The 16,650-nt window shown below is 38.7% G+C and overlaps 1 protein-coding gene across 1 annotated transcript in view; it reads right to left on the reverse strand.

The window, feature by feature from the left end:
• The window catches only part of Ccdc178 (coiled-coil domain containing 178), a 397,289-nt gene that overhangs the window by 362,015 nt on the left and 18,624 nt on the right, over positions 1-16,650 (reverse strand). The window contains exons 4-5 of the mRNA XM_017601075.3: positions 8,120-8,179; positions 6,393-6,482 (exon numbers count right to left, since the gene is read on the reverse strand). Coding sequence (XP_017456564.1) covers positions 6,393-6,482; positions 8,120-8,179 — 150 coding nt within the window. The remainder of the gene's footprint in view (positions 1-6,392; positions 6,483-8,119; positions 8,180-16,650) is intronic.

Genomic DNA, 16,650 nt, shown 5'->3' on the forward strand with positions numbered 1-16,650 from the left:
TGGGCTCAGGGAGAGATCCAACCTCAAGGAACAAGGCAGAGAATGAGCAAAGAAGATACCTAGTATATTAATCATGGCCCCTCCACCTTCATTCATACACATGTATGTGCACATATACATGAGCACACATACACACACAAAAGAAATTAATGCAATCCATAGCATTGTGAACTAAACATTAAAACAGGAAATTTAAAACAACAGACAAACAATTTATCTACTCTAAAATCAATCCCACATCACTTTTTAGGAATTAACCTAAAAAACATATTTAATTATCCCTTAACAAAAATAACATATCTTCACATGTAACTAATGCCCCATCCCATACACTGAAGAACTCCTTCCCGGAAACCAGTGTGAGCTGCTCCTTTGGGAAAAATAAAAAAAGCAGGTCTCCTTCCTTATAGGAACCTCATTTCTAGCTTCCATTTCTGAAAACTGGAGTCTTGTGTAAAAAATGACTGATATTCCCACTCCATCATTAAGGTGTGCTCATCATAAAACCCACTCCTGATGTGCCTCCATGATTCTAAGCCTGCCATGCTCCAGGAGGACTGGAAGTTCCAGAAGGTCAGAGAAGCTCAGGAAACTCCAGCAAAGTGCTTACTTGGAGTCCTGGCACTCTGAGGACTCCATGCCTGTAGCAACCACCAGTCTATCACAGGAGACAAAGCACTTGTAGTTTCAGTGAGAGCAGTATGATGCCCCCATCTCAGTTCACCTTGGGGAACAAGGAAGTGATGTCAATGTCATTGCCTTTTGTTTTACTGCTGCCAGATGAAGCTGGTAACTATTCTCAGTATCTTTGCTTCATCTGCAATCTTTACAATGTTAGAATTGTATTCATTCAAAACATACAAAATAGTGGGGTTTGTCGTGACTTTTCATGTATTACTGTATTAAATTCATAATCACTCCCCTTTACCCTCTCCTGTCCCATTTTATCTTCTTCACTGGTCCTCTTCCTCCCTAATACTCTGTGTCTCTGTCTGCGTCTGCGTCTGTGTCTGTGTGTCTGTCTCTGTCTGTCTGTCTGTCTGTCTCTCTCTCTCTCTCTCTCTCTCTCTCACAGACACACACACACACACACACTTAAATCTAGATTATACATATTATAGGAACCATATATTAATCTCTTAAGTATCTCAATGAAATTATATCATCTTCCATGAACTCAATCTTCATAAAAAGACCCATCTGTTTATTTACACATAAGTGTTCACTGTACCTAGTGTATTTGTTTATGTGTGTATATTGCTAACATTCATTGGTAGTTTTATAATTCACCCTGACTGACATTTTTGAGCATAGAAAGTGTATTACAGACATGAAGCCATGCGAAGCACTTCCTATACCATGTTTTATTTAATATGCACATCCAACTTGTGACATCAGATTGCTGTCTTGATTTCATAGACGACTCAGGCTTAGAGATGACGCCCAATGTCAGCACAGAGAGCTCCTAGGTTGGAGAGCTGAGTTTGAACTACATTATTTTTGCCTACAAACTACACTATGAGGGCTGCTTTAATACATTTAAATTATAACAACAAAAAGAGGAACAATACTAAATTATATTTTTCTGGATATTTCAAACATCCTACTTACGACTTGGTTTTGAATATTTAGATGTTCTTTCATAATTTATTAGGATTGCTAGTTTGGTGTATCTCCGTTGGCTCTGAGCACATTCTGAACTTAGATTACTCTTTGTGTTTATTTTGTGTGTGGCATTGTCCATGTTTCCTTTTTAATTCATACACAGACACATATGTTCATCTCAGTGACAGCCAAAGGACCAAATAACAAGCTGATACTAATTTTAAAGGACATATTGATCTTCCTTCTAAACATCTTGTTAAAGACGGGTTGCCCTTTGGAGAAGTCAGAAGGGTTTGACAGGCAGTGAGCAGGCAGTTGCTATTGTAGTCCAAACATTTGCTTTCCTTCATTTAGTGCCAGGCAAATCAGGATCAGAATGACTCATCCCAATTATTTCTTGACTGTGCCATGCTTAGCCTCATTTTGTAAATGCTCATCAATTTCTAGAATGTTCTAATAAACTGAAATTAAGATTTCAATGTAGTGAAGTAAGGGAGATGATATAGTCTGGCATGAAATCTGGACAAGGTACAGCATCATACGAAAGTCAGGATAGACCCAGAATTCAAAGGTCCTTATGGATGTTTTTAGCTAATGTGCGCATGGTGGACTTTAACTCTCTTCACTTCCTTTTTCTTGTCTAGTACTTAAAAGACACTGCAATGCAAAGGTCTCTGGGCTACATGTAGGCATCTATTTTCTCTGCCTGTGTGTTTATTAAAAATGTAACCAGTTTCCAGATATAAGCTCTCTTAATGGTGCATTAATTGGGCTGGTAAGACTTTTCCACCTAACAGTCAAAAAAAATAGATGAATTAACAATCTTAGTCCAGCATAAACTGATGTATCTTCATTTTTTGCAGACTCTGCAGAAGTAGTCAAGTTACTTAGGAGGTAAAGTGAGGCCAGGCTTGCACTGATTATGAACTGGCCCCAACTCCATTTGTCTGTCTTGGTTGAGATAGGTTTTGTAATAAATTCTATAGTACATTGAACTGATGGTGATCCACCAGCCTCAACTCCCTGAGTAAAATTATAGACATGCCCACCATGCCTGGCCCCTAACTACACTCTTGTTCACATCATTGTCCAATGAATGAGATCTTTCCTGCCTACAAAGGTTGTCTGGTCCTTTGCAACCGGAAGGTTCTGTCTGGAGACCTCACTCAGAGCCAATAAAACCGAGTTTGTCAACGGACGCCTCTTCAGGTTCTGCAAATTTAATCCTCACATAATTTATTCATCACATTCCTGGTAATGCGACATTTTATGACTGCTTCCCAGCTGCTGGTAAAATGTGTTTCCCTTGTGTCCAGCACACTGATATTTCTCTTATCTTTTTATCTCAACACTCTTAGGAAAAACGTAGCATCTTTTTGGTGTTTTATCTTTTCACATCTACATTTTCTTCCAGAGTAAGGAAGCACTCGGTGCTCTTGACTTTAAATTATAGCTTCTCTACCATGTGAAGCCTTTGTTGTAGACAGATCATCCATCTTCTATGGGGAACAAAGTCTCACTGATGGAGAACAATTCAAACATCCTTTTCTAATAGCAGAGTCATATCTGCATAGAACCTTATCCTACTAGCTACCTGGTGCTAGGTAATGGAACAGTGTGTCCGATTATGAGAGCTGGGGCCAACTGAGGACTCAGCTCCAACTTCCTTCCACATACACTGTCTTATTGCTGCCTGCCCTGGTCCCTATCAAAACCAGTTTGTCTTCATCCAGGCAATCACAGCAGCTTTGCCTGAATACTTCTTCAGAGCTCTTCCTTGACAATTAATTTACTGTCACTTGTGTATTTTTAAAAATGAACAGGACCAACAATATTCTCATGCCTGCCTCATCCCTTCTTCAGATTGTGACATCTGTAAACATTAGGTTTACAGAATTCCCCTTGGAGAATTTCTGTTCCTTGGACATGGATTGAGCTGTTCATACTCTTACATCCCCCTCTCACAGATGGTCAGGTCGCATTTTCTCTTCCACATTTATCTCTTTCCATAATTATCATCCCTATGAAAATGTTGTTAAATTTTATTTCTGATGGTCATTAAATACTCACATGTGCACTCATGCATGCACTGCGTACACACACACACACACACACACACACACACACACACACACACACACACTTGTCAAAAGTCATTAACGTAGATAGGCAAAAGGAGCAGATTTTTATAGTATTTAAATTTTATCTTGATAAACATGACTTTGAAAACCAATCACTATTTGGAGTCTAGTGACAGAATTAAATATTTGCACATTTTCTATCCTTTTAAACCCACTCAGCTCTGTAAAAATACTAGAGATATCCATTTCTTGAAGTGGGGGCCATTAAGACAGCCTCGTGGGTAAAGGTGCTTGCCACTCGGCCTGATGACCTGGGTTTGCTTCTTGAGGCACACGTGGAGGAAGGAGTGAAATCTGACACCATCAAGTTGTCCTCCTACCTTCACATACATGTTGTGACATGTGTCCCACACCCTCTCCCATACTAAATATTTAAATGTAAAAGGGATGAATATTCTCTTTAATAACTTCCCTAATGTATTTTCTTATTTCTTCATAAAGAAGAATTTGATAGAGAATAATAATTTTCTAAGAAAAACATCCCCATGTTTTCTTTGACTCTCATCAACCTGGTGTTTACAGGAAAGTCAGCGTGAGGTAGGCACAAAGGCTTCAACATCATTTGCAAGCTGTGTAGCTATAACATTAAATTTTCTTCCTTCTACTCATAACCAACGTCTAAGACAGCTGAATCACCTTTGAATTCACCATCCACCACCTTTTGAGAAAGGGCGGCACTGCGTTAAACTCACAGCAATCCACCAGCCTCAGCTTCTCCAAGGAAAAGGTTCACGCATGGCAAATTTCCCATTTGTCATTCAACTCCCTACGTCTATCTAGTCTGTCCCTATATGAACTGGTCTAATAATGGGTCTTATACTGTTTATGGATCTTATACTTCCTTCTTGATATTTATTAGATGTCTTTCACATTCAATAATCCTTTAAATTCTTCATTGATTCTTCTTAGGTCAATGACTTTGTAAGTCTTTATCATGACAATAAGTTATCTTTTTCCATATTGTATCCCGTAATTGAATTTTGTGTGCTCAGACATGGCATGGAAATAGTTGGCCATATAACATCAGACAAGAAACTGAGAAATAAGTTTACACTATTGAGCTCTAAACTCTAACTCTTTGACTGTGGCCTGGACATCTGCTACTTTACATGATCTAACTAACTTCTCATGTTCGAACTCACTCTATTCTAGGTCTGCAATGAATTTTTTCCCCTGTATTCTGGTCTGGTTGAAAAAAAATCAACTCCTCACTTTTAGCAGGCATGTATCCATTAATATTTCACTAAGATCTTCTTATCTTTTAATATTTAATGCTTAAAGACTGCAAAAATTGGCCTTCTGGAATAAAAGAGATCCTTTTCATTGGTGATATTTATTTATTTCTGCTACCATGGGTGATTCTGCTAATAATCTATTTGACTGTCAATTCTGTCAAGGAGTTAAACTGTTGTGTATGCTCACATTTTATTTAACATTCAAGGTTATGCAGCTCTTTCAAGAGCAATTTCTTAAATACCTCTGAACATTAGTAGAAGTTAGATAGGCCAAGCACTCTTAATTAATTGGTTCATAAATCATACTTTTTATATTTGGAAAATCTGTCCAAAACTAATTTTGGTCTAAAACTGATTATATGCAATAAACTCTAAACCAAGATCATAAAATTATATTCCAGTTTTGTATTGGAGAGGAAAAAATAAAAAGACCACAATGGAAACATATTTACATTTTTATTAAACTGTAAATCCCCAGAGAAGTTTCCCAACATCAAGACTGAAATTTACTCAGCCTCTTACTTATTTTCACCTCTTCCCTCACACAATACTAAAGTCACTTTTAGAGATAAAGTACAGAATCTTACTACTAGACCTTGTTTCAATTCTAGATTTTGCAGAACCAAGACATATAGACTTCCAAAGCTTCTCTCCAGTTAACAGAAAAGAGGTCAGCATTATTCCAACATGGCAAAAATTCACTCATTTCTGAAATTATATTACAAATTGTAAACAATCTAGAGTGTGATCAATCATTGTCGTGGGTTCCACTTAGATCCAGCATAATAATTCAAACATCAAGTCAATGCAGATGACAATGTAATGTCATCAAGCTGCTGCTGATCAATCGTGGCTGTAAAGTGGACTTAGCAGCTGAACTGCAAACCTGAAGGGATTGAACCATAAAGCAAGGGGGAGTGGGTGTCTGTAGCACTGGACAGCCATATTTTGACATGTTGAGTGAGGCAGTTTCCACCAATCAGAAAAAGAGGACCTGAGAATAGGAACTTAGTTTTACCTTGCCAGCAAGGTGGAGAAGTTGTCCTTGAGATGGCTGGACTCAAACAACTGTCTCCTTACAACAGAACCTATTCAGCCATTGGGAAGTCCCCAGTTCCTCTAGAGCTGGGACTTTGAACTTAGTTTCCCCATAATAATAACAGAGTTGGAAAGCAAAGTGGCAGTACTTAAAAATTTCATTTGCTTGTTCCAAACAATGATGATTATTAGTTATTCATGAATGGTATACTATATTAAAATATTATATCTTTATTATCTTCTATTCTAGGTTAATAAGAATACATAGTATTTATTTTTTAGTGAAATCACATAGCTAACTTCACAAATTAACAAGTGAGTGACCACAAATTCAGACAGCATATTCTCTAAATGATTCAGAGTCAGCCCTCACCTTCTGTATTTGTTGATTTAGTTTCGTAAAGTGTTTTATCGTCATGCTTGGAGAAGAAGAATTCTGACAAGCCTTGCATTCTGGCATGTTCTTAAGAAAACAAACAGAAAACATTTCAGTGTGCTAAAATATGCAAATATTTCATGTACAATTTGAAGCAAGTGACCCAATATAAAAGAAAATCTAAGAAACTACATAGTAAAACTGCTCTCCTTAAAATGAACAACTGAACTATAAATACTAAGGAACATGGTAGGAATTTCTTGGATGTTTTCTCTGTGTTACACGATTTGCTTAACTTCCTAGAGAAGGCATTCATCATAAGAGGAAGTTGTTAAAGTTTTAAAATACATTAACAACTGTGTACCAAGAAATCAAGTTGAAACCACAGTATTCACCAAGAGTAACAAGTGTACTTTGGCTTATTTTTCTAATGAAAATATATTATTATTATTATTATTATTATTATTATTATTATTATTTATAAATAAATATTTTTGTATGGGAATAAAAATTCCACACCAAGACACTGTTACGTCGGATCACTTTTGAAGAGAAAATATGGAGAACAGGAATTTTGACTTGTCACGTTAGAATTTCCAAAAAACTTAAAAATACTTGAAGATAATAATATGTTGTTTGCTTGAGAGCACACTATAAATTTTACTTGGTCTACAATATAAGGATCTGCATCTCAAGTTTTTATTGAAGAGAATTAGACTGTCATCTAAGGACACTGATATTTACTCACAGAATGAAAGATAGAATATATGCTAATCCTAAGATAAACAAATAGAAGTGTAAAGTAAATTCTATACACTTCCCACTGTATAATACTAAGCATTGAGAAAGAGCTAGTGATTTATCTCAGAATTAGTAAATCTGGGAACTGTATTGAAGAAAGCAAACAGTAGAAACCACTGTGGGAATTTTATGATTTCACTGCTAGGAAATTCAAATAAAGGTAAAGCTAAGCCAGATCTGGTACACACTTATAACCTCAGCACTCAGGAGAGCTGGGAGAGGTGAACTACTAGCCCAAGTTAAAGACAGACTACCATCAGGTGTTTCACATTTCACTTCATGCCCTTAAGAAAGGGGAGCAAGGAAGTAGGTGAAGAAAGGAGGACGGCAGAGAGAGACAGTGTTAGTAATAATAAAGACTACTACAATAACATTTTTATTGGATTTTTTATTTACATTTCAAATGTCATTCCCTTTCCTGGTTTCCTGGACATAAGCCTCCTATCCAATCCCCCATCCCTTCTTCTACAAGAGTGTTCCCCTCCCATCCACCCCTCTTTCCCACCACAAGACATTCCCCTACATTTGGGATCCAACCTTGGCAGGACCAAGAATATCATTTTATATTAGTAAAATTAATATGTTTCTTATTATAAGGGAAAATTGAAAAAGATATAGAAATGGAAATAATTTATCACTTATATAAAGCATTTCACTTCCCAATATATGATAGTTCAGTCTTGTTATTTTTAAAGAATACTTAAATTGATGTACCCACTATTCTGCAAGTGCACATTATATAAAATAACAAAGGAAATAAAATAAATGACATACATCATACACTATCAGTAAAAATTAGTTTTTTTAAAGAAACGACCCTTTATCAAACATTACAAACACAAGCTCCCTCATTTATGATGTGTTAGAAGACAACAAATAAATGTCAAACTGATAAAGGTGGAAATCACATATGCTTGCAATACCTGCAATCATTAATGCCCTTGCTTTGTCTTTGAGCTCCTTTATTTGAAGACATGTTCTACCTATGGAATGCAAGACAAAATAAAGTATTAGTTTTGTATGTTAACTATGGTGCTATGTACCAGTATTAAAAGTGGGGAGTAGTTATACTGGAAAAAAGGAAATCGGGCTGCAGCTCAGGACAGCCGAGCTTCATCGCCATGGTCTGTCCGAGAGAGCAGGAGTGCTTGGGCAGAGTAACTTCCAGAATGGTGGCCAGGAAGTAAACAAGAATTGCCCTGCTGAAATGACTGTCTCCCCATTTCCCTTTACCTCCATGTAGGCTCCTAGATTAGGAGACTGTGCTGCTTATATCGAGTGCTGGTCTTCTTTTCTTTTTAGTAAATCTCTCAGGAAATACCCTAAGACATACCCAGAGATGGGCTTTGCTTATATCCCAGGAGCTCGTCAAACAGTGAAGCCGACAGCTAAGATTCATCATTGTCTTTCAAAACACAGTGTTTATGAATGAAGTTCTCGAGAAATAAAATTAAAGGAGAAAAAACGTTCACCATCATACTGAACCAATGAATATGTACAGCCAAACTGCCAACTGAGTCTGTAGGCAGCTACAAATGCGATGAGCTTTTAAGAACTGTGAGAAAGTATTTCTGTCATCGCTCCCTTGGAGGGCAATGGTTATCATACAGTGAGTCAAAAAATCACTGGAAATCAACACAAATATTGTCCAGTTGGCTTTGAATATTTTAGCTTTTGAACTAATTGTAAATCATATGAAAGTTAACAGGAAAATGGGCTTACATTACTGCCTACATTCCAGTTGTACTACTATAAAAAGAATGGTGTTAATTACAAATGTAGAAAGCATATATAGTAGGTATATCTTGTAAGTCTGAGATTATAATAAAATGACCAATCCTCTATTAGGTGTTAAATGGATGTAATGGAAAGGCAAGAAGCTAATGTCAGTGTTGCTTATAATGTGGATCAAACTCACAGCTTCTAAGAGCAAAGAAATCCATTACTATATGAGCAATTAACATAATAACAAGCTCTCACCAATACTGACAAGAAATCACTGTTGTTGTATATGTAAATGCATGTGTATTTAAATATAAATAACAAAAAATTAGAATATAGTAAACTTTTATACATATAAATGCACTCATATCACAGGCAGTGGATTCTCTTTAAACAGTCCAATAAAATTTAAACATATGTTTTATATAGGATATAAAATGATTCAGGAGTTCTCTGCACCCAAATCCCGTGGGAGGGAGAGCTAAACCTTCAGAGAGGCAGACAAGCCTGGGAAACCAAAAGAGACTGCTCCCTGCACACACATCTCGGACGCCAGAGGAAAAAGCCAAAGACCATCTGGAACCCTGGTGCACTGAAGCTCCCGGAAGGGGCGGCACAGGTCTTCCTGGTTGCTGCCACTGCAGAGAGCCCCTGGGCAGCACCCCACGAGCGAACCTGAGCCTCGGGACCACAGGTAAGACCAACTTTTCTGCTGCAAGAAAGCTGCCTGGTGAGCTTGGGACACACGGAAGCAGAATTCCTCTAGGACCGGGCACGTTCTGTGTTTACCGGAAGTCCCACACCCGCAGATCCCGGCCCGCAGCAGCTCTCTGCTCCCAGACCCGGTGAGAGAGAGACCCAACCGCCTGGTCAGGTGGGCACTCCTGAGGCTGCAGAGCGGAAGAGACCACCAACACTGCTCACCTCTGCGCACATCCCTGGCCCAAGAGGAAACTGTATAAGGCCTCTGGGCTCCCGTGGGGGAGGGCCCAGGAGCGGCAGGACCCCTGCCTGAGACACCGCTGGAACCTGAAGGAAACAGACCAGATAAACAGTTCTCTGCACCCAAATCCCGTGGGAGGGAGAGCTAAACCTTCAGAGAGGCAGACAAGCCTGGGAAACCAGAAGAGACTGCTCCCTGCACACACATCTCGGACGCCAGAGGAAAAAGCCAAAGACCATCTGGAACCCTGGTGCACTGAAGCTCCCGGAAGGGGCGGCACAGGTCTTCCTGGTTGCTGTCGCTGCAGAGAGCCCCTGGGCAGCACACCACGAGCGAACTTGAGCCTCAGGACCACAGGTAAGACCAACTTTTCTGCTGCAAGAAAGCTGCCTGGTGAACTCAAGACACAGGCCCACAGGAACAGCTGAAGACCTGTAGAGAGGAAAAACTACACGCCCGAAAGCAGAACACTCTGTCCCCATAACTGACTGAAAGAGACGAAAACAGGTCTACAGCACTCCTGACACACAGGCTTATAGGACAGTCTAGCCACTGTCAGAAATAGCAGAACAAAGTAACACTAGAGATAATCTGATGGCGAGAGGCAAGCACAGGAACCCAAGCAACAGAAACCAAGACTACATGGCACCATCGGAGCCCAATTCTCCCATCAAAACAAACATGGAATATCCAAACACACCAGAAAAGCAAGATCTAGTTTCAAAATCATTTTTGATCATGATGCTGGAGGACTTCAAGAAAGACGTGAAGAACTCCCTTAGAGAACAAGTAGAAGCCTACAGAGAGGAATCGCAAAAATGCCTGAAAGAATTCCAGGAAAACATAAATAAACAAGCAGAAGCCCATAGGGAGGAGACACAAAAATCCCTGAAAGAATTCCAGGAAAACACAATCAAACAGTTGAAGGAATTGAGGATGGAAATAGAAGCAATCAAGAAAGAACACAGGGAAACAGCCCTGGATATAGTAAATCAAAAGAAGAGACAAGGAGCTGTAGATACAAGCTTCATTAACAGAATACAAGAGATGAAAGAGAGAATCTCAGGAGCAGAAGATTCCATAGAGATCTTTGACTCAACTGTCAAGGATAATGTAAAGCGGAAAAAGCTACTGGTCCAAAACATAGAGGAAATCCAGGACTCAATGAGAAGATCAAACCTAAGGATAATAGGTATAGAAGAGAGTGAAGACTCCCAGCTCAAAGGACCAGTAAATATCTTCAACAAAATCATAGAAGAAAAATCCCCTAACCTAAAATAAGAGATACCCATAGACATACAAGAAGCCTACAGAACTCCAAATAGATTGGACCAGAAAAGAAACACCTCCCGTCACATAATTGTCAAAACACCAAACGCACAAAATAAAGAAAGAATATTAAAAGCAGTAAGGGAAAAAGGTCAAGTAACATATAAAGGGAGACCTATCAGAATCACACCAGACTTCTCGCCAGAAACTATGAAGGCCAGAAGATCCTGGACTGATGTCATACAGACCCTAAGAGAACACAAATGCCAACCCAGGTTACTGTATCCAGCAAAACTCTCAATTAACATTGATGGAGAAACCAAGATATTCCGTGACAAAACCAAATTTACACAATATCTTTCTACAAATCCAGCATTACAAAGGATAATAAATGGTAAAGCCCAACATAAGGTGGCAAGCTATACCCTAGAAGAAGCAAGAAACTAATCGTCTTGGCAACAAAACAAAGAGAATGAAAGCACACAAACAACCTTACATCCAAATATGAATATAACGGGAAGCAATAATCACTATTCCTTAATATCTCTCAATATCAATGGCCTCAACTCCCCAATAAAAAGACATAGATTAACAAACTGGATACGCAACGAGGACCCTGCATTCTGCTGCCTACAGGAAACACACCTCAGAGACAAAGACAGACACTACCTCAGAGTGAAAGGCTGGAAAACAACTTTCCAAGCAAATGGTTAGAAGAAACAAGCTGGAGTAGCCATTCTAATATCAAATAAAATCAATTTCCAACTAAAAGTCATCAAAAAAGATAAGGAAGGACACTTCATATTCATCAAAGGAAAAATCCACCAAGATGAACTCTCAATCCTAAATATCTATGCCCCAAATACAAGGGCACCTACATACGTAAAAGAAACCTTACTAAAGCTCAAAACACACATTGCACCTCACACAATAATAGTGGGAGATTGCAACACCCCACTCTCATCAATGGACAGATCATGGAAACAGAAATTAAACAGTGATGTCGACAGACTAAGAGAAGTCATGAGCCAAATGGACTTAACGGATATTTATAGAACATTCTATCCTAAAGCAAAAGGATATACTTTCTTCTCAGCTCCTCATGGCACTTTCTCCAAAATTGACCATATAATTGGTCAAAAAACGGGCCTCAACAGATACAGAAAGATAGAAATAATCCCATGCGTGCTATCGGACCACCACGGCCTAAAACTGGTCTTCAATAACAATAAGGGAAGAATGCCCACATATACGTGGAAATTGAACAATGCTCTACTCAATGATAACCTGGTCAAGGAAGAAATAAAGAAAGAAATTAAAAACTTTTTAGAATTTAATGAAAATGAAGGTACAACATACCCAAACTTATGGGACACAATGAAAGCTGTGCTAAGAGGAAAACTCATAGCGCTGAGTGCCTGCAGAAAGAAACAGGAAAGAGCATATGTCAGCAGCTTGACAGCACACCTAAAAGCTCTAGAACAAAAAGAAGCAAATACACCCAGGAGGAGTAGAAGGCAGGAAATAATCAAACTCAGAGCTGAAATTAACCAAGTAGAAACAAAAAGGACCATAGAAAGAATCAACAGAACCAAAAGCTGGTTCTTTGAGAAAATCAACAAGATAGATAAACCCTTAGCCAGACTAACGAGAGGACACAGAGAGTGCGTCCAAATTAACAAAATCAGAAATGAAAAGGGAGACATAACTACAGATTCAGAGGAAATTCAAAAAATCATCAGATCTTAGTATAAAAACCTATATTCAACAAAACTTGAAAATCTTCAGGAAATGGACAATTTCCTAGACAGATACCAGGTATCGAAGTTAAATCAGGAACAGATAAACCAGTTAAACAACCCCATAACTCCTAAGGAAATAGAAGCAGTCATTAAAGGTCTCCCAACCAAAAAGAGCCCAGGTCCAGACGGGTTTAGTGCAGAATTCTATCAAACCTTCATAGAAGACCTCATACCAATATTATCCAAACTATTCCACAAAATTGAAACAGATGGAGCCCTACCGAATTCCTTCTACGAAGCCACAATTACTCTTATACCTAAACCACACAAAGACACAACAAAGAAAGAGAACTTCAGACCAATTTCCCTTATGAATATCGACGCAAAAATACTCAATAAAATTCTGGCAAACCGAATTCAAGAGCACATCAAAACAATCATCCACCATGATCAAGTAGGCTTCATCCCAGGCATGCAGGGATGGTTTAATATACGGAAAACCATCAACGTGATCCATTATATAAACAAACTGAAAGAACAAAACCACATGATCATTTCATTAGATGCTGAGAAAGCATTTGACAAAATTCAACACCCCTTCATGATAAAAGTCCTGGAAAGAATAGGAATTCAAGGCCCATACCTAAACATAGTAAAAGCCATATACAGCAAACCAGTTGCTAACATTAAACTAAATGGAGAGAAACTTGAAGCAATCCCACAAAAATCAGGGACTAGACAAGGCTGCCCACTCTCTCCCTACTTATTCAATATAGTTCTTGAAGTTCTAGCCAGAGCAATCAGACAACAAAAGGAGATCAAGGGGATACAGATCGGAAAAGAAGAGGTCAAAATTTCACTATTTGCAGATGACATGATAGTATATTTAAGTGATCCCAAAAGTTCCACCAGAGAACTACTAAAGCTGATAAACAACTTCAGCAAAGTGGCTGGGTATAAAATTAACTCAAATAAATCAGTTGCCTTCCTCTATACAAAAGAGAAACAAGCCGAGAAAGAAATTAGGGAAACGACACCCTTCATAATAGACCCAAATAATATAAAGTACCTCGGTGTGACTTTAACCAAGCAAGTAAAAGATCTGTACAATAAGAACTTCAAGACACTGAGGAAAGAAATTGAAGAAGACCTCAGAAGATGGAAAGATCTCCCATGCTCATGGATTGGCAGGATTAATATAGTAAAAATGGCCATTTTACCAAAAGCAATCTACAGATTCAATGCAATCCCCATCACAATACCAATCCAATTCTTCAAAGAGTTAGACAGAACAATTTGCAAATTCATCTGGAATAACAAAAAACCCAGGATAGCTAAAGCTATCCTCAACAATAAAAGGACTTCAGGGGGAATCACTATCCCTGAACTCAAGCAGTATTACAGAGCAATAGTGATAAAAACTGCATGGTATGGGTACAGAGACAGACAGATAGACCAATGGAATAGAATTGAAGACCCAGAAATGAACGCACAACCTATGGTCACTTGATTTTTGACAAAGGAGCCAAAACCATCCAATGGAAAAAAGATAGCATTTTCAGCAAATGGTGCTGGTTCAACTGGAGGGCAACATGTAGAAGAATGCAGATCGATCTATCCTTATCACCCTGTACAAAGCTTAAGTCCAAGTGGATCAAGGACCTCCACATCAAACCAGACACACTCAAACTAATAGAAGAAAAACTAGGGAAGCATCTGGAACACATGGGCACTGGAAAAAATTTCCTGAACAAAACACCAATGGCTTACGCTCTACGATCAAGAATCGACAAATGGGATCTCATAAAACTGCAAAGCTTCTGTAAGGCAAAGGACACTGTGGTTAGGACAAAACGGCAACCAACAGATTGGGAAAAGATCTTTACCAATCCTACAACAGATAGAGGCCTTATATCCAAAATATACAAAAACTCAAGAAGTTAGACCGCAGGGAAACAAATAACCCTATTAAAAAATGGGGTTCAGAGCTAAACAAAGAATTCACAGCTGAGGAATGCCGAATGGCTGAGAAACACCTAAAGAAATGTTCAACATCTTTAGTCATAAGGGAAATGCAAATCAAAACAACCCTGAGATTTCACCTCACACCAGTGAGAATGGCTAAGTTCAAAAACTCAGGTGACAGCAGATGCTGGCGAGGATGTGGAGAAAGAGGAACACTCCTCCATTGTTGGTGGGATTGCAGACTGGTAAAAACCATTCTGGAAATCAGTCTGGAGGTTCCTCAGAAAATTGGACATTGAACTGCCTGAGGATCCAGCTATACCTCTCTTGGGCATATACCCAAAAGATTCCTCAACATACAAAAGAAACACGTGCTCCACTATGTTCATCGCAGCCTTATTTATAATAGCCAGAAACTGGAAAGAACCCAGATGCCCTTCAACAGAGGAATGGATTCAGAAAATGTGGTACATCTACACAATGGAATATTACTCAGCTATCAAAAAACAACGAGTTTATGAAATTCGTAGGCAAATGGTTGGAACTGGAAAATATCATCCTGAGTGAGCTAACCCATTCACAGAAAGACATACATGGTATGCACTCATTGATAAGTGGCTATTAGCCCAAATGCTTGAATTACCCTAGATGCCTAGAACAAATGAAACTCAAGACGGATGATCAAAATGTGAATGCTTCACTCCTTCTTTAAATGAGGAAAAAGAATACCCTTGGCAGGGAAGGGAGAGGCAAAGATTAAAACAGAGACTGAAGGAACACCCATTCAGAGCCTGCCCCACATATGACCCATACATATACAGCCACCCAATTAGAGAAGATGGACGAAGCAAAGAAGTGCAGGCCTACTGGAACCGGATGTAGATCGCTCCTGAGAGACACAGCCAGAATACAGCAAATACAGAGGCGAATGCCAGCAGCAAACCACTGAACTGAGAATAAGCCCCCGTTGAAGGAATCAGAGAAAGAACTGGAAGAGCTTGAAGGGGCTCGAGACCCCAAAAATACAACAATGTCAAGCAACCAGAGCTTCCAGGGACTAAGCCACTACCTAAAGACTATACATGGGGCTGGGGATTTAGCTCAGTGGTAGAGCGCTTACCTAGGAAGCGCAAGGCCCTGGGTTCGGTCCCCAGCTCCGAAAAAAAGAACCAAAAAAAAAAAAAAAAAGACTATACATGGACTGACCCTGGACTCTGACCTCATAGGTAGCAATGAATATCCTAGTAAGAGCACCAGTGGAAGGGGAAGCCCTGGGTCCTGCTAAGACTGAACCCCCAGTGAACTAGACTATGGGGGGAGGGCGGCAATGGGGGGAGGGTTGGGAGGGGAACACCCATAAGGAAAGGGAGGGGGGAGGGGGATGTTTGCCCGGAAACTGGGAAAGGGAATAACACTTGAAATGTATATAAGAAATACTCAAGTTAATAAAAAAAAATCAAAAAAAAATGATTCAGTAAGTTAAAAAGTAGTGATGAAAAAATATATGCTCAAAAAATTAAATACATTGAAGATTATATTAATACATGACAACATAAAATTGGTAAAATTTTATATTATACTATTAAAATGAAATATGTAAAATAAAATTATTGAGATTATTATATAAAATCAAGTTATTATGTTAATTAACATGGTTCATTAAGATAGAGCCAAATTTGACGGATGAAAGGAAAAACAGAAAAGGAACTACCAGTGAGAAGGTAAATAAATTTGCTTCATATTATCAGGATGTGAGAGACAAGAATTAGAAGAATGTAGACAGGAACTTAGTCACATAATCTATTACACAGAT

Source organism: Rattus norvegicus, chromosome 18 (genome assembly GCF_036323735.1).
Source record: "Rattus norvegicus strain BN/NHsdMcwi chromosome 18, GRCr8, whole genome shotgun sequence".
In the NCBI taxonomy this organism is placed as follows: domain Eukaryota; kingdom Metazoa; phylum Chordata; class Mammalia; order Rodentia; family Muridae; genus Rattus; species Rattus norvegicus.